At 44.0% G+C, this 25,438-nt stretch overlaps 2 protein-coding genes across 5 annotated transcripts in view; one reads left to right on the top strand and one right to left on the bottom strand.

The window, feature by feature from the left end:
• Positions 1-21,866, top strand: part of PPHLN1 (periphilin 1) — a 168,884-nt gene extending 147,018 nt beyond the window's left edge. Inside the window, exon 10 of the mRNA XM_028491446.2 lies at positions 21,424-21,866. Within this exon, the coding sequence (XP_028347247.1) occupies positions 21,424-21,498 (75 nt within the window). The 3' untranslated portion in view covers positions 21,499-21,866. The remainder of the gene's footprint in view (positions 1-21,423) is intronic.
• The window catches only part of PRICKLE1 (prickle planar cell polarity protein 1), a 108,375-nt gene continuing 89,321 nt past the window's right edge, over positions 6,385-25,438 (bottom strand). For all 4 annotated transcript variants that reach the window (XM_028491438.2, XM_024122947.3, XM_028491439.2 and 1 more), the window contains 7 exons: positions 17,698-17,883; positions 15,894-16,007; positions 15,087-15,224; positions 14,298-14,501; positions 12,784-12,970; positions 10,977-11,840; positions 6,385-8,687 (listed from right to left, as the gene is read on the bottom strand). In XM_028491438.2, coding sequence (XP_028347239.1) covers positions 7,825-8,687; positions 10,977-11,840; positions 12,784-12,970; positions 14,298-14,501; positions 15,087-15,224; positions 15,894-16,007; positions 17,698-17,832 — 2,505 coding nt within the window. In that variant the 5' untranslated portion in view covers positions 17,833-17,883 and the 3' untranslated portion in view covers positions 6,385-7,824. The remainder of the gene's footprint in view (positions 8,688-10,976; positions 11,841-12,783; positions 12,971-14,297; positions 14,502-15,086; positions 15,225-15,893; positions 16,008-17,697; positions 17,884-25,438) is intronic.

Here is a 25,438-nt window from a genome sequence, read left to right as displayed (position 1 = left end):
TCTTTTTTATGGTTGAGTGGTAGCCCATTGTATATATGTACCACATCTTTATCCATTCATCAGATGGGCTTCTAGGTTGTTTTCATATCTTGGCTATTGTGAACATAGGCGTGCATGTATCTTTTTAAATTACTTTTTTCATATTCGTTGGGTAAATACCAAAAGCGGGATAGTTGGATCATATGGTAGTTCTAAATTATTCTGAGGAATCTCCATACAGTTTTCCATAGAGGCTGCACCAATTTATATTCCCACCAACAGTGTATGAGAGTTCCTTTTTCTCCACGTCCTCACCAACACTTGTTTAAAATTGTGTAAGGTTTTAAATCTTTTTCCCATTTGTGTGTGTATGTGAGTGAGAGAAAAGGTTGAAGTTTATTGAAATATAAACATTTGAGGACATGTAAGATAGAAAGTAACCACACCATATACAGACACTTGCTGCAAGAGGACACCTGAGGTGTCTACCCGCCACCTAAGCTGCCCATGTGTGCCATGTTTTTCCTGGTTAGAGCGTGTATGAGATGGGGGCAGGAGAGGACAGAGTAGCCCTGGCTGGCTGGCACATGGCCCTCAGGACCGCACCACCCGGGAAAGCTCCTCCTGCCTCAGGGCCCTGTTCCTGGGACTCCTGCTGGTGCCTCCTCTCAGGCTTTCTGGCTGAGACCCTGCTGTTGTCCTTGAGGGCAGCAAGGGCTCACTGAGAGGGTAAGCCTGGGCAAGCTGCCCAGGGAGAGGGAGAGGATCCGGTGACAAGACATAGTATGCTGTCCCTGCCTCCTTCGAGTGGGAAGAGGCCATCCTTCATGACCAAACCCCTGAGAAAGACACACGGACCAAACGTCTGCGATGCCTTCAAGCGGGCCCAGCACCAGCAGACTGGTGTGCCCACACCCTACGCTTGCTTGCCTGAGGCTTCTGAGGCCAGAAAGGGGGTCAGCCCCCAGCAGATGGGGCTGTGTGTGTGTGAGAGAGAGAGAGTGGAGGGCTCAGGGAGGGGAGAGAGAAGCTACAGTCCAGCAGAACTGCAGCTAAGCAGGCTGAGGTATGTTTCGTGCTCAAGCATTCGCGTTCCCTTTCCTTTACTGGCCAGGACTGAACCTTAGCCATGATGTGGGCTTGGCCAGTGTGGCCTTCCACCATCCCAGTGGGTGGAGTTCTACTGAACCCTGTGGGGCTTACTCAACTGAGAGGTGAGTCTTGTGTGAAAGTCACCTTTTCTTTCCAACACAAGAGCAACCTGGTCCACCCCAGCGGCCAAGAGGAGAGGCACTGCTTTCTCAACATCTCATCTCATCTTCTGGGGCAGCTCAACCTCTGCTGCAAAGGCCACGGCCTCCCTGTCCTGAGGTGGGAATGATGAGCGAAGGAGATATGCCCTGCAAGCTGGGGGAGGGGCATGGGACTAGTCCCACCTTGTAGGAATTTCCCATTTTAAAAAACTTTGTATTCTGTTACTTCTGTGTAGACTCTAGTGTACCATATCGGATGTAGCTTACAGTACATTTCAGGTTTAAGATACTAAATGTAGGATTCAGAGGAGCACCATGTTTTTCGTTTCATTATCTGAACAAGGTTAGAATGGCCATGCTAGTGTTTTGTAGATTCACACACACTTTCACATGTTATAAGCCAATGAGGATTTTTTTCCTCACTTTACAGTTAAGGGCAGAAGGTATAAGTCATCTAAGGTCATATAGCAGGAAGGGGCAGGGGCAAGGTTTTACCCAAATCTTTCAACTCTACACTCAGTGTTCTTGGAAGAAGTGGAAGTTCGGTGGTCATTCAGAACTAGGTTCCAATCCCGACTCCGGGACACGCTAGCCATTGGTATGTACAGTTAAAGTGTGATATGACTGTAATGGGCAATATATAAAAATAACTTTAGGGGCTTCCCTGGTGGCGCAGTGGTTGAGAGTCCGCCTGCCGATGTGGGGGACATGGGTTCGTGCCCCGGTCCGGGAAGATCCCACATGCCGCGGTGCGGCTGGGCCCGTGAGCCATGGCCGCTGAGCCTGCGCGCAACGGGAGAGGCCACAACAGTGAGAGGCCCGCATACCGCAAAACAAAAAAAACTTTACAAAAAAGCTTCGATAACTTTCAAATCCTATCTCAGTAGACTTTTCCTGGTTTTCACCTATCGGTTCCCATGACCTGTGCTTTGGAGTTAGTTTAGAACACACCTTTGAGGCTCCTAAGAGGCGGTTAAGGGGCAGGTAGCAGGTAGGGTCACAGCGCCCACAGCCAGAGCTCTTCGGCTGCAGTACTTGGACCCACGGTGGTTTGCCAAGAGCCATTTCAGTGGAATGAGCCTGGTAATTCAACTCTCCTATTCTAGGAGCCAAGATTAAACACAGTTAACACTTTTTCAGCTTTGCTTACAACTTGTTCAGAGATTCCAGACTATGCTGCCAATAGCACTGCAGGAAAAAAATCTTACTTTTCATCCTGTTAATTGGGGAGAAACAACATTTGGGAGGAAAATATCTTGTCTTCCACATACTCTATGCCATCTCCAGACTGCCTACGTGCTCTGATAGGGAGATAACCATTTCCAAACTTCATGGTTTAGTTTAACCTCTTGCCCATTCAGAGTCCCAAGCATTAACATAAAAAAGCACCAACCGTCTTTACCGTTCCCAACTCCCATGAGCCTTGGTGTTTGCAAGGATCATCCTTTTAGGAATCCTTGCCTAATATGTTGGTAAATGGGAGTCAGAAAAGGGGAACAACACTTTATGCTGAGTGGGAAGACTCTTCTGTTGGCTGACCCAGTAAGTCCAGTCTCCACAGAATACTGAAGCTGGAAGGAGACCTTTGAGGTGGCTGAGTACTTTCATTTTACAGAAGTGGAAACTGAGTCAGAGCTTTTAACCCGCCTGAGTTAATGAGAGCTGTGAGTCTCCTAACCCAGATCTCCTGAATCCTGAAGTCCAGTGTGCTTTGTGTCACTCCAAGGTCAGCTTTATGGTAGATTTATATTAGACCAGTAATCACCTTTTCCAACATCAGTTACTTGGTTCGTTGACCTAAGAACACTACAACAAGTATTAGCATTTAAGAGAACGTTTCATATGTTTAGTACTTTTATGTTTGGAATCAAATGCTTCTGGAGAATGGGCTGCAGGTTACTTCTAAAGTTGTCCTAACAGCACCTGGTACACACACAGCAGTAGGGATGTGACATTTCTTTTGCAAAAAAGAGAAGTTGAGGCTAAAATGGATCTCTAAAATGGGACTACCTGACCAGCTAGCTGGGTCTGTTGAAAAAGAATAGACCGGCTCTGATCCAGTGACCAAGGCTATACACATACCCCATGTCTTACTTTTCCTCCACACTTCCTTCCTAAACATTTGTGGAAGCCACCCTTCAACAACTGTCTTCCCCTGGTAACGTTACTGCTTCTGTGACTTTGGCAAAACATGCGCTCAGAGATGCAAATTTCAGTTGCTCCTGTGTATTTCTCCCGTTTACCTGGAAGCCTTCCTCGTGTGCTTGAAAGTGAACAGAAAACCCATGTGACTGTTCAGGAGCATGCCTTGTTTTTAGACAGTTTGAAGAATGGCTAGAGAATCTAGGCAATTAGCAATTTTCTCATTTGCCTAATTAAAAAGGTTTTTTATAATTGTGTTGCTAACATTAAATTGGTAATGAGGCTCTTAGTGGAATTTTTTTTTAATCCCAATAATTTTTCTTCCTTGCGCCTCAAAAAACGGTCACATGTATTTCTGTAAACAGTAATTAGTCGTGCCTCCTCTAGACAGCTCCAAGAGACAGCTTCAAGTGCTTAATTTCTAACACATGCATTGGTGGCTTGCTGATGGCAGGCTCATTTTGTTCAAAGGGTTTCAGAAACGTATGAATTAGTTGCTAGCATTGAGAATCTGGCAGACGTTTTACAGAAGGTCAAATTCCTGGTTCCTTTTGGAAAGTCTGAAGGTCTAGCATGTACACTGCTTCTCTGTCCACAGCAGCAGTCCAGTGCGCCTTAGGAGAGAGCAGGTCAGTCAACCAAAGCCTGCCCACACAGTATTGACAATCCTGTGCACTTACGCAGCCTCGAGCACTCCCCGAACACCTCCACACCCATACTTGCCCAGCCTGTCACCCAAGGACCTTGTGGGGCAGGGCCTCATGCCACACAGGGAAATCTAGCAGTCTTCAGTGCCCATTCCAATTTTACTACCCTTTTAGGATGGCCCGTGCTTTGTATCTAAAGTGAGAGGGGTTAGACAGCTAATCTCTCCTTGCACTTCTGGTACTTTTCATTTAACTCAGGAACTGGAAAGCAGAGTGCCAAGAAGAGCAAGTGCATACACAAGGTGAATCATTTTCTTTTACTGAGTGCTGAAAGGAGTTCCCATTGACATTTTATCAGCATCCCTATGCGGGCTGTAAGCAAAATGTTCTCCAGTTTGGTCTGAAGTGAGGAAAATGCAATCACTAGGGGTTCTGCTTCACCCAGGTAGAGATCAGAGGCAGTGTTTTAATATTTGATGTTTACCTTGGGACCAAATTTTAGAGTTTAGTGACTGACTAGACACTTTGTTAACTAAATCTATATGAACACTTTATAGCAACTGTAGGCCTACTTTTCTAGCCTAATTCTTTACAGAACTGCAAGGTAGCTGCTTCCCTTTCTTCCTTTGTAGATAGTCTTCTTTGTTATTGCTATTAACCAAGATTTAAAATTTTTTTTTTTTTTTGTGGTACGTGGGCCTCTCACCGTTGTGGCCTCTCCCGTTGCGGAGCACAGGCTCCGGACGCGCAGGCTCAGCGGCCATGGCTCACGGGCCCAGCCGCTCCGCGGCATGTGGGATCTTCCCGGACCGGGGCACGAACCCGTGGTCCCCCTGCATCGGCAGGCGGACTCTCAACCACTGCGCCACCAGGGAAGCCCCTAAAATCTTTAAAGGCTACATTATTATTATGAATAAATATTTCTGCATTCCCTTAAACCTTTGGCAATCTATATAACCCTTATATAAGGAAATGAAAAGATGAATAGGGTGATTATTGCCAGAAGCAAAAGCAACTATGACTTGAAAACTACTGAGGACAGTGACTTCAGCTTATACCTGCCTTTCTCCAGGTTAAGTAAGGCTGAATATTACCTGTTTACTATTTGTTATCCATCCTTTCCAAGCAACAGTCTTTTCTAAAAGGATGCCCACTGTTCGCAGCATAGGTTCTGAAAAGGTCTTCAAATATCAGGAAGTCTGCTCCTGTGTCATGTGAGATTGTGAGGGAAGAAGCACTCTCATACGTTGTAAATGCAGAGCAGGAGATGGCCTTCTGGAGGAAAACTGGTGATAACCATCAAAATTTTAAATGCATAATAACCCTTGTCCCAGCAACTGTGCTGCTCAGAATTTATGTGCGTATGTGCCAGTGCAGGATAAGGTGTCTATGAGGAAATTCAAGCCCATCACTAAGGGACTGGTGACGTAAATTATGGTATATCCAAAAGTAGACTATTATGCAGTCGTTGCAAGAACAGAATGAGGCAGACCTACCTGCACTAATGTGGAATGTCCACATGTAAAGTGAGAAAAGCAAGTCTAAGCCGGTCTAGTTTGCTGCCATTTTTAAAAGATACATTCATGTAAATGTGGTTTGAACATCTGAAGGATACACTAGAAATGGAAAACAGTGGTTACTTCTAGGGAGGGGAACTGAGGGATGGAGAGTGGAAAGGAGATTCTTCACTGTTTTTGTTGTTGTTTTTTAACCACGTGTATGCATTTTCTTTTCACTGCTATGTTTTTAAAATGAACCAGACAAGGGAAATATTTGCTGCCATTTTTAAAAGATACATTCATGTAAATGTGGTTTGAACATCTGAAGGATACACTAGAAATGGAAAACAGTGGTTACTTCTAGGGAGGGGAACTGAGGGATGGAGAGTGGAAAGGAGATTCTTCACTGTTTTTGTTCTTGTTTTTTAACCACGTGTATGCAGTTTCTTTTCACTGCTATGTTTTTAAAATGAACCAGACAAGGGAAATTGATGATACAGTTATTGAGGAAAGAGCTCTCCCCTCCTTGGTGTGTTTCTGAAGGGCCTCTGTCTAGCCCACATACCAAACCTTGCCCTATCCAGGGGTGGCTATAGTGGATGCTGTCGAGCACTGGTTTTCCTATTGGATTCAGGTCTGCCCTCCCAAGGCCTAACAGCTTTTCCCCACACCAGTAAATACAGACAGCTTTGCTTCTGTGCCTCAACTTCTATTTTGCGCCGACTGGTAAGGCAAGCGGACACGCAGGAGTCAAATGTTGGTCTGTTAACGGTAGGAGAACGGCAAGGTAAATCAAAGGAGCAAAATGGATCCAGTGATCTGGGTATGTTTGCAGAGATCTGTGTTCAGAAAGGTAGTTTGTTATTATTTATTAAGCATTTATTAAATACCTTCCTAAAGTTCTGAGATACCACTGGGACATTGAGTTAGGACTGAAACATATGTGCAAGAATGGCCCATATCAAAATATTAGCTCATCAGTTCAAATCCAACGTAACTCTCCCTTGAAATAGAACCACATCTTAACTTGAAGTAACCAGTAACACAGCATCCTCTAACGATTTTAAAAGAAAAACATAACCAGAAGGCCCGGTTTTCAAAACTGCTGTTAAAGGCCAACAAATTAGCTGGAAAGGAGGGATGAAAAGGAATAAACCTACAAAGTACTCTGCCACAGAAAGCAGATCCTTGTAGTTTTTTTGGTCTCTTGCCATGAGATAATCACTACCTTGCTGAAAATGGGAAAGGCAACCCCCGCCCATCCCAAAGGGGAAAAAAAGTATTCACCCAAACAGCTTCTACTTGTTTTTACCATATATTCCAGGTGTACGTGTAGGGGTTTTTTTTTGTTTGTTTGTTTTTACATTTATACAGTTTACATTGCTTGACCCATAAATAACACTTGTAAGATTAATAGGGCCATAGTTTTTAACGAGTATTTACATAGCCCCACCATGCATACAGAGCCTTTTTAATATTGAAAAAAAAAAAAAAAAAAAGGGAACTTTCCATCACTAGGCAATATAAATTTGACCGTCTAAACTTATAAACCCTGACTAAAATACAAGCAATCATTTCATCCATAAATGCTGTTTCTGGTTCCCTAACAAATCTAGCACTGCAGTGTAACAAACATCTTACATTTCAGGGATATAAAAATATCAGCTTTAAAATCTGAACTGTACAGTATATACATTAATATTTGCACCGTTAAATTAGGAATACACTTAAGTCTATGAAATACTACATTATAAATAGCAATGTTCTTTACGATCTCTAGCTGGAGCGAATACAATATAGTGTTTACCTGGCTAATGAGAGTTGGAAGGGGACGACGTGGCCTCGCATGATGGGACGCACAGTGTTGGCTGGCTCACATGACTACGTGCATGCCACACAACAGGACAGACTGTCAGGACCTGGGCCAACCTGGCGCAGATAAACGACAAACGCTAGTGCTTTACAAAGGTGGCTCAAGTTCTCCATTGTCTAAAATCAACACCCCCATCCAATCACCTCTCAACAGGTTCTTGAGGATCTCTTGAGGGTTGGAGATCAAAACAGCTGTATCAAACTGTGATGCACCCGACAGGCACAAGAGGTCACGTCCACCTGGCACCATCCAAGGAGGGTAAATGGAGAAATCACACCTTCCAAAGGTTAATCTGACACTGTAAACAGCAGTGGGGGTCTCATTTACATGGGCAAAGCACTTGAATCTATTTTAGCAACTTTCCTACGGAAGAAAAAAGATACGATTTAAGATGGTTAATGGCTAAGTTTACGATCTCCACAGCTACTAGGTTAAGAAATGATACAGTTTTTGCCCTTGTGTCCCTTTTTCTTCTTGGATTTAGTTGTCCTCTGACCAAACTGAGGAGTGGGGAGTGCGGAAGTTGGACTAGAAAGGTCGTCTGTATAGTATGCATATCTCTGCGGCCGGGGCTGAGGAATTGGTTGTCCAAGAAAATACCCTTCTTCTTCTGAGTCGGAGGAGGAGGAGGTGGAGGAGGAGCACCAGGAGTCGTCGTCCTCCCCGTAGAGCCCCAGAAATCGAGGCCCTCCCGCGTTCTGCAGGGTGTAGTTGGAAGTGGCATGGGCGTACTGCCCGTAGAGGTCAGCGTTCTGGATGTAGGCCTGGATCTCCCGGGCACTCTTACTCTGGATAAACTTCTCATAGTTATCAGGGGCGCAAAGCCGCAGCCTGTCCTTGGGAGAGTATTTTCTTTCTGTAACGAGGTTCAGAGCATTGTCCGAGCGGGACTTCCTACTTCTTCTGCGGCGATGGTGATGAGACCTGGGTCCCCTTTCTTCAAAATGGTACACCCGTCTCCGAGTCCTCTCGCTCATCGGCGGCTGCCGGATTTCGATGTTCTCATAGCTTCCGTTGTCAATGACATCATCCGAAAACTTGACCTGCTGCGGCCTGGACTGAGACTTGGACCTTCGGAGCACTGGCAGACGCGCTGGTTTCTCCTCGGGCAGGATTTTCTCTGGACACAGCTCTGAACTGAGACTCTTCAAGGACTCTGTGCTCCTGTGCAGCAGGGAAGAGTTCAGAGTCCCCATATTGCTCATCTTCTCACAATCTTCTGCCTCTGTTTCCTCAAAGTTTTGCAGAGAATATAACGATGGCCTTGGCTTGCTTTCTCCATCCACCGAAGCCCCTAAAAGAGAAGCCAAGACAAGATGTGATTCTCAGTAATCCTGATACTCTGACAGTTATCACCAACAAGCTACTGAAAGGCAGCATTTCAAAGTGAAGTCTCTCAAACCTCAGTATCTGATTAACGATCACTAGGCAAAACCAACATACTATAATATACGCTTAATTGACAAGAGGTATGAATCCTGTTATTGAAATGAAGGGCCCAGCATCTCCTACGAGCCCAGCCGTTTTGGAGCCAAACTTGAGTTACAGCCCGTGGGATGAGCAGCCAAACTCTAAAAGCTCTTCATGGGGCTTCCCTGGTGGCGCAGTGGTTGGGAGTCCGCCTGCCGATGCGGGGGACGCGGGTTCGTGCCCCGGTCCGGGAAGATCCCACATGCCGCGGAGCGGCTGGGCCCGTGAGCCATGGCCGCTGAGCCTGCGCGTCCGGAGCCTGTGCTCCATCCGCAACGGGAGAGGCCACAACAGTGAGAGAGGCCCGCGTACCGCCAAAAAAACAATAGTGAGCGGCCCACGTACTGCAAAAAAAACAAAAACAAAAACAAAAGCTCTTCGTAAGAGTCATGTCATTAGCTTATTAATACAACGCATAGAAGCTTCTATCTCTCAATCCATTAAAGCCAGATTGCTTCATCTGAATGTCTCTCAAAGCAGTCCTTCCCTTTGCTCTCACACGGCTACCATTATGGTCCTCTTCCTATAGCCAGACTAGTCTTATACCTGGTCGCACAGCCCAAGGGCCACGTCCGGCCCACAGCCTACTTGTGGATAGGTTTCATTGGGACACAGCTACACCTATTTGCTCCCATGCTATCTATGGTTTCTTCCACAATGACAGAGTTAAGTAGTTGCAACAAAGACTGTAAGGCCCCAAAAGTACACTCTAGCCCTTTACGGAAGAAGTCTGCCAAACCCCTGACCTAGACCTTCATCCAGTCTTCTGCCCCTTCAACTCATAAACTAATAATGCTGCTTCCATATTAATCTCATTTTAAAACTTTTCTCAAAACCAATATTGTACTCCTTGTTATAACAGGGCTCAGGCAAGTTAAGAGAAATGGATGTAACCCAGATAGCTGTAAGGAACAACAGGAAGTGGTGTGAACTGTTGTCAACTGGAGGCTACACAGCTTCCTACTTTCTAAAGAAAGCCTGTTTTTCAGCCCGACATTGTCAAGAAATGTCAGCACCAGCACGATGTATACCAAATGTTGTCTATTTTTGATATTAAATGTTAAAACACCTGTCATAGGGCCTAGCAAACAGGAGGTGCTTAATATTTAGTCTTACCCACCATTCCTCAAGTCCCCTTTATTGCAGGCCTTAACATTGACAAGCCCGACCAAAGCCAGGAGGGTAGCTGTCTTATCCCTCCTTGCCCGGTACCTGGCACAGGGTCCCTCCTGGCAGCGGGCAGCTGCTCAAGCCTTTCCTGCCTGTGTTACAATGTAACATAACCTTTATGAAAGAACTAAATGTCGTTCCTTGGACTATAAAACTAGCCAAGTGACAGCAGTATTTCTGTATCCGAAAACTTCCTGCAAATGTAAGATTCAGGAGGGCTGGGTTCCAGGTTCAATCTTGTCTTTAAACACCTATGTAAAGTTGGCATTTAGCCTCTCGGCACCGCTTGCGGTATCTTAGTTCCCCGACCAGGGATTGAACCCTGGCAGTGAAGGCACCGAGTCCTAACCACTGGACCACCAGGGAATTCCCTAGCCTCTTGGAAATTCAAGTTTCCTCATTTGTAAAATGCAATAATATCCACTCTATCAGGTCATTTTAAGGATGAAATGTAGATAACTGACATGAATGTGTTTTGAAAACATTAAAGTGAAATTATTTTATAATCTGGGTAAAAAAAAACTTAGCTATTTTTGAGCTGTCTGTCGCCACAGGGCAATTCAGGAAAATAAAAAAAATGTTCTATGCTTATAGAGTACACATGTTGATTTTAATATCTTGAAATTCATAGCATGATCCAAAGAGTCCAGTATCTTTCTTCAGATACAGACTCCATGATCCCAATAAATTCATTTCTCCTCTTCAAAGCAGGGATAATAAGACCCATCCCCAAAGACTGTATTGAAAATATATTTTATATGTGTGCACACATGTACACACGTGTTTGTTTTGCTATAGTGTTTGGCATTTAACTGAAACTCCTTCCTCTCCTTGGTCTACAGTTGTAAATAACATAGCCCCCACTGGTGCTGACCTGTCATGTGTGGAATGAACTTTTTAGTGGCTCCTTTTTCAAATACCCCATAATCCCTAGATTATGTACCTGTGATATTAGACAAAGCCAAAGAATCCATAGAATCCCGAACACTCTGCTCTGGTTTCAAGTCTGACAGACACTCCAGGGAATCTTCATACCACTGCGTTTGATCATGATTATATCCCGAAGCCCCATGGTCCAGATCCAATTCCTGGAGCCTTCGACTGCTCGCAGGGCCCGGGTGGCTGCCGTAAGCAGAATCGCCCAGTCCATCTTGTGACTGTGCCCAATACATATCAGATTGGTATTTTTTACTTGCAAGGCTCTGGTTATTTTGCTTTAACTCGGTCTTATTTTTAACCATGTTATCAGATATCCAGTGCTCGCTGGCTCGAATGTCCATCTCATTGGGCTGCTGCTGAAAGAGGCTTTTATCACCAAACTTGAGGAGCAGCTGCGTCATATAATCTTCATGCTCAGCCCATTCTTCAGGGTCTTCTGGGGTTTCGTGCTCCACTCTGCCTTTCCAAAATTCTTCATTGACGAAACTTGCTCCTTGCCTGGAAAGACTCAGATCATCCAGTTTCCGAGAAAGGGTGTCGTCAGCATTGCCTGAAAGGCCAGGAAACTTGTAGTTCAGAGCAGGGGACAAGAGGAGAGACTGTCGACACTGATCTGCTGACCGGCTGCTCTTGCCCATCCGGACACTTCTTCTGGAGTCTCTTGACCGAGCCGACTGGAACGCAGAGTCCGAAGAATCCGAGGCATGGACGTCTTCACCGAGGCTGCATGTCTTCGAGCAATAAATCCGACCTTGTTTGGGAAGGAAGGGGCATCCCAACAGAGAGGTTTTGCACTGGGCGCAGGAAAAGCAGGCCTCTGTAGCGTGCCAGTGCTGCCCGTCGTAGGTCATCTGCGCATGGTCCACACCTGTTTCAAAAAAGGATACGGTAACAGGTCATAGTTCCATCTTGAAACAAAGGCAGAAGAAACAGAAAAGACAGACTTTGGGCATGAGGGAACGCTTGGGGGTGATGGGACTCTTCCAGCTCTTGATAGGGCTGTGAGTTACATGGGGGCAATTACTTCTCATTATTTGCAGAGTCCATATTTACAAATTTGCCTACGTGCTAAATATTTTGTAGTTCAAAAATCAATACTCGCAGAGCTTTCAAGGTCATTTGTGGACATGTGCAAGGTGGCAAAAAAATTTGAGTCAAGTGATGTGTGTGTCCCGGCTGGGGTCAAAGGGCACTGCACTCACACCTGCAGCTGATTTAGGGCCGTTATTTCACATTTTTTGTGCTTTCTGTTGGTGGTTTTGCTGTTTACAATGGCCCAAGCGTAGAGCTGAAGTGCCGTCCAGTGTTCCTAAGGGCAAGGAGGCTGTGATGTGCCTTGGAGAAGCAATCCACGTGTTAGATAAGCTTTGTTCAGGCAGGAGTTACAGTGCTGTTGGCTGTGAGTTCAGTGTTAATGAATCAACAACACATATTAAATCAGGTATCTTTTAAACCAAAACATACACAAAACAAGATTATGTATTGATTGGTTGATGACAATGTTGCGACCAGAGGCTCACAGGAACCTAACCCACTGTATCCTTAGGAACAATGGCTCAGTATGGGGTAATTCAGTGTTCACGGCGACTCTACAGAACACCACTAGCAGAAGCAATGAGAATCCAGTATACACCCATTTACCAGAACTCATCAAACTGAAACATTTAAAACCTAGACGTTTCACAGTATGTGAACTATCCCTCAATGAAAAAAACAAAAAAAAAAAAGGAAAGAAAGAGAAAAGAGTGTGGGTAATCAGAGACAGACTGATGGATAAGTGACAGAGCCAATAGGCTGGGCCATGGACGCACCAATATGCTCGCCGCAGGTCTCACAGTACTCGGCGTACAGGGACTCGAAGCAGCCGCAGCAGAACGGGCGGCCGTCCTTCATGATGTACCTCTGTCCCCCCAGGACCGTCTCGCACTCAAGGCAGCAGAAGTGTTTCATGTGCCAATGGCGACCCTCTGCTTCTGTGCACTCATCAGCAAAAATTATCTTCAGAGGAATGTGAGGCCATAGGATGAAAAAACAAATCATTGTGAACGATTTTAAAGGTCAAGTAACTGCACGTTTGCTGGGCAATTGACAGGCACTGGATCTTAAAGTCGCTTATACGGTGTACTTTGTTCCTTACAGCCTCAAGCTTAACTAACTAACTTGATTTAGCTATAAAACAAGAACAGAAAGTGAAAACGTTGAAAAAGAGAAACTAAGTGCATGCTTACGCTTTAAAAAAACAAAACAGAATTCTACGTTGGATATAATTCACTTGGTCCTATTTTTGCTCCGCAATCACACTTTGTTGGCATAATCTGGCAAAGAATACATTAACATTGAAATAATTTAGTGGTCTGTGCATCTTTTAATAAAGAAAACTCATTAAAGTGGCTGTGGAGTCAACATAGTTAGCGCTCTCTGAATGCTGGATTATGTGAACACCACTTGTGTAGATAACACTTCGTTTGACAGTGCCGTCTCCAGATTAAGGACTTTTAAATTTTTTTACATTTTTGGTTTCAAAAAATTTTCAAATAGCACATCACTGAAAAAACTTAAACATATAAAAGTAAACACTGAAAGTTTACTGTCACTGATTGAAGTAGACTAGGGAGATAATAATGAATAAATGCAATGAGGTTCCTTGGATGGGGTGAATAAATGAAATGAGGTTCCCTGGATGGGGTCTTGGAATAAAAAAGAGCCATCAGTAGAAAAACGGAGGAAATCTAAATAAAATCTATGGTTTAGTTAATGGTATTACATCAGTGTTAACTTCTTAGTTTTGATGCATATACCGTGGTTATGTGAGACGTTTTAACAATAGGGGAAGCTGGGAGAAGGGTACACAGGGACTCTCTGTATCTTTGCAACTCTTCCATAAATCTAAAATTACTTAAAAATGAAGAGATTAAGGAAAAAAATTTCATTTCACACCACCAGCCCTCCCCACACATGCTCCAGGGGTCACCATTGTTAACTTAGTGTATGTCTTTACATACCATTTCTGAGTGTTTGCAAATATGTATACACTCTTGTTCTTCCCCCCTTTAACAAAAGTAAGATCAATTGCTGCATACTCTTCTTGCAACTTGTTTTCTCACAGTCTATCAAGGACATGCTACTTATCAATACACAAGGACACCTGCTGCTTTCTCTTTATTAGCTGCATATTATTCCATTGTACCAATGTGAAGGGTTATCTTAAAAATGTACACACAGAGCATAAGCAGGAGAGATTTGTATTTTGCTTAGGTGTGAACAGTGGAATATTGGCTTACTAGAAGCTTATGTTTTTCCAGTGTTGAGGGATGAACTTTTTTACCTCGTCACATGCTGAACACCGGGGTTTGAGCAGCTCAGCATGGTGCCGGCCACAGTGAATTTTTCCATCCTGATAAAAATAGATGAGGTCGACCAGCAGCTCGTTGCACGTGCAGCAGACAAAACAGGATGGGTGCCAGCATACTCCAGGGCCCGCTCGAGAGGCAAACACTGCAATTTCACCTCCATTTATCTTCAACCCACACTAAAAACAAAAGAATTTAGATCTTAAATGACCCCTTTTTAATGACTGGATTCTCAGCCTTTTCCACTTTACGCTAAATCCCAAGTTTGTCAGCGAAACTTTAATTTTTGTCCCCTCCTGCTAGTGATTAAATAGCTCTTTAATGTGGGATTCTTCGTGATTCTCCACTGGACGCCTCAGATAGATGCACTACCACGCTGGACTGCTCCTCAGAACATGCGCAGTGGTTTTCTGGAGGCGTCCTCCTGTTGGAGATACTCCTACTCTGAGGACAGCCAGTAAGGAGGCCCCGGACGTCTTCATTACGTCCCTGCGTTCTTGAACACTAGGTGCACCCCAGCACCGCGCTCCAAGCCAAGACCCCACGAAAGGCTGGATTCCTCCCGATGTTTACATGCCTCCCCCATAACACACAGCCGTGTAGCCAGTTACCAACACGAATCCCCCACGTAATAAGAAGCTACGCTGCCTTTCCTTCTCTCATCTCAGTTTTTGGGGGCTTTTAGGGCCCACGCCTGTGCTGGCGCTGCCCCCTACCCCCCGAGCTGATCCACGCACATCACTACTCATCCTAGAATGGGCTACCTGCTCGCACACAGCGTGCATCACTGCTCTGGACAGAAGTTTAATCGTCCCTCTTCCGAGTGCTTCTTTCTTCCGCTGAGCACTGAACACTTGCAACTCTTTTTTCTCCTCTTCACTCAAAGTCTGGCAATACCGCACCTTCACAGAAAGAGACAGAAGCACCACTCTGAAGCAAACAGCCTCCGTCACCAATTCTTTGTTTCCAGAATCAAGTTTCAGGAAATAAAACAGCAAGTTTAGCTGGCCTGCCCCCGTGAACCGCCAGTTTAAAAATGACCCCATACGTTTAAAATGACACCAAATCTTGCAGCCTCTCTAGCAAAAGGGAAATGCAATTTGAAGGAATAGTCCTTTTTTTTTTTTTTTAAGATGAAAAGTTTAATTTAAACTCTTATCAGCAGAGACACTAAAAAAACATAAGACATTAACCTTTCTACAAAAGGCTGAAACTTGCTAATTGCCACCTTCATTCTACATTCTACAGGCACTCAAGTCCACTGCAGGCCCCGAGCCACCATAAAGCACTGACTCTGGGTGAAGGGGTAGGGAGATCGCAGGAATTTGTAGGCTCCTGATAACTGGTGGGTGGCTGCAAACACTGTAAAAACCAACTTGTGTTAAGTTTATTGCACTGACACCCTTTTCTCTCTTAAAGAATGGAAAGCTGTATTCTTTGGCCCAATTTTAACTGAAGAAGGGCAAAAGGGCCCTAGCCAGGGAGGAGCTGGGGTTTATGGGAGCCACCACGATGCTCAGGGTGGATTTTTTTTTTTTTTTTCCTAATTAGCCTTCTTCCTGTTATTTTACCTCATTATCATGTGGTGGCAACTGGTACAAAAGCTGTTTAATTCGGTGTTTCTCTCCAGGGCTGTTAACATAAGGAACCTTTTCCTCTGGTAAGCAAGCAAAATAGAGCTGGATCTGAGAGAGAGAGAAGAGGACATCAGCACACAGGAAGCAAACACTTGAGCTCATTCCATCTTCAAGTTACCCTGCCCTTTAGGTACTGGCTCTGGCCTCTGACAGGATTTGGCTACTCGTAGCTAATGAGAAGAGCAGCTGAGCCAACTGAGTAGAACCCTCAGATAGCTAGCATCCAGCTGCTAAATTGCTCTTCAGGAATGCAATTCATAGTGACAATTAGGGGCATCATAAATTATGCACCATAAGACATGCACATTTAATGCTAGGGTCAGCCGAGAGAGTCCTGAATGAATACTGGAAATGACCACACAAGGCCCTGTGACACTGTCCACAATCCAGCCACTACACAACACATTGGATTTGCTCTCTGAATTTTACACGTTGCAAAGACAAAAGCTGTTTTGTTAAATTCGGTAAACTCTCCCTTATCAGGTTCTCTCAAGCTTCAGCTTTCTTTGCTTGCATGGGTGCTATTTTCTAAATATCTGGAGTCAATTTCCCCAAGGAAACTGGAAGGGAGCTATATTAACCTGTACTTAGTTCACTTTGAAAGAAGAACTCAATTTTTGTTTGAGATTTTTTTTTTTTCTTTCTGTTGTATCTAAAGGAAATCCTTAATGAGTACTGTAAAGGATACTGCAGTGCTGAGGAGAGATGAAAATGATTGAAGGAAAAAAAATAGATTAGGGAATTTGGGGCCTGTCTGCTTCAATATCTTAGTGTCTCACAAAACCTACTCCCCCTAAGCTGCAAGAAGGGTTCTCTCTTAATAAGCAGTTTATCAAAACACTGCTTTCCTACCTGGAGGACCAGCTCTCCACCCTCTTCCATTGTATCAGCCGCAGGAGCTTGTACGGTTGTAAACACTTACTGAATACTAGCTACCTGTGTGCCAGGTACTGTGCTAGACCCCGGATGAATCGGAAACCCCTCTTCTCAAAGGAGCTCCCATCAAAATGGGAAACACAGCCATAACTCAGAAGCAATCATACGCCTAGTTGGCTCTTTTAATTTCAAACTATCTTGGCCCTTATGTCTAACACCAGCAATTTTTAATAAGTTCATCATTATAAGGATATTGGGAAGATAAAAATAGGTACACAGAATGTTCTCATCTTCCTTAAAATAACAATACAACAAAGCACAAAATGAGCTCTTTTTTTCCAATTTACACCATGTGGTGACAGAATCTTTCATGTGCAAGGTTATCAAAGGTCAAATCCTACGCAATAACACTTCAGTTGGTCTCTCACAGCTCTGTATCTCCTCTCTTCCAAAGCAAAGGCACTGCTCAGAACTGACTTGGAAACTTTCCTCTTTCCTTTGATTACCTTTTTGTTGTTACTAAAGTTTTTTAAAAAGTTAAACTCCTCCCACTCTCTCCAAAGGGACACCCAAGTCAGAAATCCACATGACAAATGCATAGGCAGTACTCTGGTCTTCACTCAGTAGGGCAAAAATAGCATCCTTATAGGGCTTCTGGATTCAAGAGTACAAAAGGGATTGAAAACTTCCATGGAGAAACTAAGTGTGACCTTAAAAGCAAAAATTTAAAACCATCCAAAGAATGAGGCCCAAGGACACAGCATGTCACTGTGACGGTGATAGTGGATCATTTTTTTAAAAAAAACCCTTGAAGACCTTAAATCACATTGAAAAATAGAAAAGCAGAGGACTCGGTTCCTACCTGCTCGGGTCTGAGGCCTGGGGGGACCCAGGCGTACTCCTCCAGCGCACAGCCCGAGTCGTCATCCGACGTGGAGCTCCGCTGGCACCCGAAGGCAAGTTTGCTCATTTTGGGCTCCATCTCCAAAGGCATCATAACAAAGTCAAACAGCCAGCTTCTCAGTCACAGGACATCAGACAGTGGCTGCTGTGGGCAATATAAGACAAACCGAAGAGATGAACATGAAGGCATTGCTCTCAGCCTCCAAGAGCTTTTACTGAATGCCCGCGTATACACAGCGGGGCCCAGAGAAAGGGACACTGACACGCCAGTGTCACCGTCCCCAGGCCCCCCGAACTTAGAATCTAGGGCCTTGTGATTCGGAAAGAGGCCCTTTAACAGCTCAGCATTTCAGAAAATGCCACCCAAACTAGTTTCCTCCCAGATGCCTTTAAAAGGTGCTTCTCTACACACTGTTCATTAGAAAGGTTCTCAAGAAAACTGCTTTGCTGACTGCCCACAAATGAAATCCCTGCGAAGCCTCAGGGGTTGTAGGAAGAAGCTGGGTTTGCGCCCCCCGCCTTGCCCACTACTGTGTGCCGTGAAAAGATGGCTCCAGTCACCCCACTTGGTTCCCTGCATTTCCTCATCCATCTTCCCAGCGGAGCACGGCTGCCTGCACAGATTGGGTCGGCTGGGCCACACTGCTTAGGTCTCAGGTTTCCAATAAAGTTTCAGAGGCACTGAACTTCGTTTACTCATGGAGTAGAAATAGCACAGTTAAATCCTTTCACAGCACATTAAATCCGCAAGCCTTTACTATCCCTGGGCTGAAGTCAGCCAGACGTTCATTAATGAGTTCCTTCATAAGACAGTAATTGAATCCAAGCAGCAGGTTAAAATAAAATCCAGCGTGGTGACAACTCATGTTTAGCGGTGTTACTAGAAGGCTTCCACTGAAAAGCTCTGCAGTACCTACTGTACTGCATGCTCTCAGCCTGCTGCGGGGCACAGATTCTTAACCACTGCGCCACCAGGGTAAGTCCGCCTCTGAAAAGTGTCTCCTCAGATGAAGGCCTATAAAGGTGTCAAGACAACAGTCCCTGACCTACAGCCCAGGAAGTTTGTTATCACCATGTATGTTCCTTCTAAGTTTCTTCCGATTCTGAAAAATCATCCCCTGTCCCCAGGCACTAAGAAGAAAAAAAAGGTACAAGACTTTGAGGATCAGATGCAGCTTTTTATACCTGCCCCTTTCCCTCCACCAGAAAAAAGAAAGGAATTTACAGATAATTAGCCCAACCCAATTTTAAAGCAAACAAGGCTCAGGGAAGTTAAGTGACTTGCCTAAGGTCACACAACTAAAAACCAGAGTCTAGTCACACTGCGTGCCTGACACATCAGACTTCCAAAAATTCTTCTGCCTTAAAAAATTCTCTCATTTGCTGCAACAAGTAGGAAAGACAGTGGAACGTAAATGTTGTCAGCCTGACACTCAGTCATTTGTCAGTGACTCTCACGGTGCAACACTAGATACTTATTCTTAGAACATGGTACCTATTAAAGCCTGTGAGCATGAAAACTGATGATTTTTCTCTGATGAATCAAAGGACACTAAAAAATTAAAATTGTAACAGTTCACAAATGGGAGGCCAAACATCCAATGACTACAATCTTTATTAGGGAGGTGCAATGCCCAACAGTAGATATTATTCCAACTAATAAATGTAACTTTCATTCACCCCAAAACAAAAAGTAAAGATGACCTCATTTCCTGTCCCACCACTGGGAGGGACTGACCTTTTTACACAAGACGTAAGTTCACAACAGGTGCACTTCATTCATGTCTGAGGAAAGGCTTTCTAAACATTAGCACATTCCTTGTACTTCAGTAAAAAAGGACGTGTTAATGAAAGAACATTTCTTGGGTCTAGTCTTTCCCTTTTGTTTTGAAAAAAAAAAAAAAACCACTCCCCCCATATGGAACGAAGAGAACTAGAGGTTAAGAATTTAATCCGTAGCTCGAATACCTGCACCAGGAGAATGGGTGCCTTCGACGCAAATGCACCTGAATCATGAAATACGCACGTCTACCCTTTGCCAAATCTGGCTGAGGAGGGAAATGTGAAGGTACCTGCTCTGCACAGACTTACGAAGGTCATAAATATTAACTAGAACCTAAAAGTTAAATGTCACTGTATTTTAAAACAAGAGAAAACACCACAAATTAAGCCAAACTGCAAATTTTCCAGGCTAGAACAAAGATGCAGATTGCCAAAGAGCTGAATTATTTTGACAGCTATATTGCTTGGTTAGTAGCCTTCTGTGGAAACCGCACAGAAAATGACTCCCCTCATCAAGGGAAATCACTTAGCACCCAGTGCCACGGTCCTATCCTCCCAATCACCTGGACGTGCCGGCCGCGTCTCCAGCCTGCAGCTCCCACAGCCATCCCAGCCTCGGTTCAAACTGAACTGTCCCTCACCACTCATCGGCGAAGCGATGAACTTCGTGATGAACTGAAGGAACATGAGTGACACAGGCGCAGCTTTCAGTGGCCTTTGTTGACACTCTGACAGCTAACTCTCACCTCTGTGCCTAGCCTGGCGTGATCAGTGCTGTGACATCTGATCACCACGTCAAGCACCCCCACGAGGGCGTATCTTGCTTAAAACCGAGGAGGAAACCGAGCCTCAGAAGCGATCTGCCACGGGTCAGCTGTCCAAGGGCAGTGGCCTTAGAACCGGGCTCATGGGTGACCTTAAACCCCTGCAAGCCCTGCACTGCCTCCTGGGTGAAACCTTTTCTTTGGTGAAGTAGTCACGCTGCTGCAGTGCAGACAGGCACGATGACACAGCCGGACAGGGGGGCCAGTCCACTTCACCCAGAGAGGGCATTTTAAGGAGGACATACAGTCAAAAAGGATTATAAAAATTCAATGGCCTCATGAGCTGTTGCTTCAGCGTTCTTAATTTGGAGAAAGCCTCTCATTTTCCTTTATATCAGAGGATAATTACTTTAAATGACAAAACATTACATTTACTAACAAGTTGTAAGAGCTGGCCAAAAAATAAACATTAAAAAAATATATAGGGCCTTCCGTGGTGGTCCAGTGGACAAGGCTCTGCGCTCCCAATGCAGGGGGCCCAGGTTCGATCCCTGGTCCGGGAACTAGATCCCACATGCAAGCCGCAACTAAGAGTTCGCATGCCGCCACCAAGACCCAGCACAACCAAAGAAAGAAAGAAAGAAATATTAAAAAATAATAAGTTACTCCGCGTGACCTCCACGTGCCAGGCAGTGGTACACATCCTGCATTACCCCTAGGTATTTTTTCTCTACCTGATAGCGTAACAACCTGAAGTTGGATTTTTCTTTTAAAAATTACCTGTCTTGTCAGCAGGCCCAGAAAGCATACTGTTAAGTATATTGCCATCTCAGACTTCATCATATGGAAGCAGCATGGTTCTTGCACGTGTAAGAATGTATGAAATAACTGACAAAAATGTGATCTCACAAATATACCTTATGTAGACATTTACATTACTACATGGTATTTGCTTTGCGGCACAAGAGAAAGAGGGAAGCTTGGCCATTACTCATGCTCTCTGGGCGATGATGAAGGGTCTTCCGAATGCCATCCACACGTGGTTGTGTTTGCTTTGCCAAAATACTACCTTTTGGGCCAAACATGAAACCATGGCTGAATTAGATCTAACAGGAAAATTCCATTCATTCTCTTTCCAGGTGCTGTCTCTTAAGGTTGATCCTGTGAAACAGGACCCACAAATCAGGTTTGCAAGTAAGCTGAATGATAACTGAAACAGGACTATTCTGCTGCGGGCTTCGATGTGGAGGGAAACAGCTCTCCGAGATTTCTTTTTAGCAGAACCACACTTAACGTGGACAAGAGTGGCCCCGTCCTGTGACCCGTCCTTTAGTCATTTTGTATGTTATTCACTACTTTTGTAAATTTTTATTTTGATGTAATTTCAAACTTCAGAGAAGTTTTAAGAAGAGTAAGGAACTCCTAGACAGCCTTTCACCCAGACTCACCAGCTGTTTACATTTTCCTTCCTTTGCTTTTTCATCCCTCATCTCGTCCTCCTCTTCCTCCTCCTCCTCACCAACACACCCACACACTTTTGTGGGAACCATTTGGAAGTATTTTTCACATTCTCTTACCTAACCCCAATTAAATTAAACATGTTCTTTTAAAAAAAAGTTTATTAAAAAAATAAATAAAACTATGTGCAAGGTACCATGTTAGATGTTAGAGATAAATAGAATAAAAAAGCCAAAATAGCTCAGGCCACCAGTATTCCGTGCTTATTCTGAGGCAGGTTTATTGTGCTGGTCTTGAAATGCCGCCATAAACTGAATGAACTCAATCACAAGTGAATGACAATCATGCCTTAACCAATTCTGTGCTAGGTTTGTTAAGGAAATGAACCAGTAGGGACCCCACCGCTCTAATGTCTTTATGATTCTGGATGTAAATAAGTCTGAGAAGGCAGGGAAAAGAAGTAAAATGGTTTGAGTCTGACCGTGAAGGAAATATGTAGGGGAAGCAACATCTTTAAAGATAAAACCACTGTCAAAGAGGCCTGAGGCTGGGTAAGGAGAGATGAGATACTTTTTCCTAGAAACACCAGGATTCGGGGTTGATCCCCGAAAGCCATGCAACAAAGTTGAAGAGTTCCATTTCCCCCCTTTGTCCTTTCTTTCCCTTCTTCCTTCAAAATAGTTAAATAGCTACTTCTCACCATTTAAAAAGACTCAGAGACTCAGCCCGCAGATGTATGACTTCTCAATCATCATATACTTGTCAAGGGAACACCTGACCCAAGGGACAGGAGCAGGGCTGAGGGAAGGCAACCTGTTGCCCCGGGCATTCGGTAAGCTCAGCCCTGAAGTCCTCAGACCTTTGACAAGTCACCAAACATTGTGGGACCTGGTTCTTTAAAACAGCAACTATTTTCCTTCCAAAGATGGCCTAAGAATGTGAAAGTTTTAAAGAAGAAAATAATTATATGAATATAAAGAATTAAAATTACCACTGACATGTACCAATCGCCACTGTTACTTCCACTGATTACACACATCTTGAAGCTGACCAGTGACATTCAGAGTAAGAACACTTTAGTAACAAAGACCGAATGTTGACAGGGGAGTTTCATCTTCTTTGTGAGTTCGGGTCACTCTAGCCTCCTGAATGAAGGGCAAACAGTTTTGATAAACTATTGGCCACTACTGGCCCTCAGAGTGAGCTTCTAACCAGTCCCTACATAAAATCTCTGACACAGACACATACACACACACCCCATGTCTACGGAGCATGGCAGGGTCTTTCCAGGTGTCTTTGGCAAAGCAAAAATTGCAAGCACCCAGTATATGACTGGCTGTGAGATGGCACTTGTTCCCCAAATTCATTCATCTAAGGAGGGGTTCCTTGTGAGATTTACTTTCCAGATTCATTTACTTTACTCATTCATTCATCCTTATATTTAAAGACCATTATTGAGTCATTCTGGGAAATATCAAAAATCAAGGAAAGGGCTTCCCTGGTGGCGCAGTGGTTGAGAATCTGCCTGCCAATACAGGGGACACGGGTTCAAGCCCTGGTCTGGGAAGATTCCACATGCCGCGAAGCAACTGAGCCTGTGCGCCACAAGTACTGAGCCTGCGCGTCTGGAGCCTGTGCTCCGCAACAAGAGAGGCCGCGATGGTGAGAGGCCTGCGCACGGCGATGAGGAGTGGCCCCCGCTTGCCACAACTAGAGAAAGCTCTCGCACAGAAACGAAGACCCAACACAGCCAAAAATAAAAATAAACAAATAAATTAAAAAAAAAAAAAATCAAGGAAACTGACATTTATTCCATTAAAAGCTAGAACTTAAAAAACAAAAAAAGTACCCACTGTGATAAGAATGTTTCCAAATTCCATTTGGAATTTCCTTGCTTTCTTTAATGGTGGTATGTGTGTAAGTTATATGTGATGTAGCCTTTGGCTGATCATTTGTTTTCATTTTGAGTAGAAAATGAACAATAATATAAAGAACACTGGCTTCAGGATTCAAGCAAATGGAGTTCTAAGTCAGCCATCCAGTTGGGAGGAGTTGAGGGCTATCTCACAACGCTGAGGTGATGTCCAGAATTGCATGGCTTCAGACACGTGCCTTTAATTTGTTGCTTCCAGTATTCTATAAATTAGGCAAATACAGTTTGAAAAGTTGTCCAAAAGTATACAGAATAATTATGCTGTGGACAAGGGCTTAAGCATTCCTCCCATAAGCACAGTAATCACTGGTTAAGGAAGATAACATACAGTACGTGAAGGTGTTATTCAAACTAAAAAACTGCCTTATTATTTTGCTGTGCTATTTTGGCCATTTGGAGATCATTTATTTTCTACTGGGCTGTATGCTGCATCCAGGATAGTTAAGGATTATTATTTTGATTGACCTTGACATATACATAAATGAGCCTTTACTATTTTCCCTAAAAAGCTTAACAGGTCAACACAGTATATGAAGGTCCAGAGGCAGTAAAGAGTTGACATTTTGCTGGAAGACACGTTCTTCCAAAGAAGCAACAATAGATGACCATGGTAGCACTGAGTAACATTTTCAAGAATTACACATCTCAAGCAGAAGACTTTCGGCTTAACCCTAGAGGCAATGAGAAAGGACAAAATGCATGAGTAGGAGGGTGCCACTCCTGGTCTTAAAATTAAAGGAGAAAAGGAACCTGGGAGGGGCCTATTAGCCCACTGTCATCAAGAGAGCCTAAACATGGTGGCTTGGGGAGAGAAAGTAAAAGGAGCCGATAAGAAAGGGGAAAACTGGGTCAAACAGAGTTCTGAGTCCTAGGTGGACTGAAAGATGATGCACCAATATGGAAATACTATATAGGCAAGTCAGAAGGGGAGTTAGGATTAGAGAGCATTGAGGAGAATGAGTTCAATCAGATTCAGACTGAGGTTATAACTGTACATCAGTTCTGGTATGGTTCCTATTATTCATCATTTTCTTGGACCAAGTTACCAAATCAAATTTAAATCATGCAAATGGAAAACAATAATTTTCAGCGCCTGCCATTGAATAATGAAGTCTAAGGTCATACCCCTAATTACAAATACTTTTCCCAATGAAATTCCACTCTAGTTCCTATGAGGAGACTACCATAGCATTATAGGATTCCTAGGAAAAAGTATTTCTTGTGTGAACATGCTCAGGGAAGTTAGAAGTCCTTTGATCATCAAAAACCAGAACAGATACTGATTTGTGAAGTCAGTTGGGCTAACATTCCCTAAGTGTCCCCTGCTGCTAAGTGCCATCCTGTGGGCCACAAGCTGCTTAACAACTTCTTTGTTAAACTGCTTGTTAACAAGGCCTTTGTACATAGAAGATGCAGATCACACACACCCATTCAAGAGCTACTCTAATGCAGCCGGTCTAAATATGCAGGTGAGTTAAATTTAACTACAGACTAATTTGGTAGTACAGAACCTAACACTTCCATCCTTTTCAACACACACACACACAATGTATGTATGTATGTATTTATGCAAGTATGTGTGTGTATATATATATATCTCCTAGTTTTATGATGTCCTTAGCTTAAAACTTTAAAAAAGTCAGAGACCTGCAAAAGCCATAGGTCTTAAAACTATTACAATCAAGATTTGAATTCCCTAGTAAATGACACTAAACGGTAATCTCTTTAAAGTTTTCACACAAACAGCACTCAAGCCTACTGTC

The sequence above is a fragment of the Physeter macrocephalus genome, chromosome 6, assembly GCF_002837175.3.
Source record: "Physeter macrocephalus isolate SW-GA chromosome 6, ASM283717v5, whole genome shotgun sequence".
NCBI classification, from domain to species: domain Eukaryota; kingdom Metazoa; phylum Chordata; class Mammalia; order Artiodactyla; family Physeteridae; genus Physeter; species Physeter macrocephalus.
Note: the sequence above shows the minus strand (reverse complement) of the source record. Positions and strands in the feature narration are given on the sequence as shown.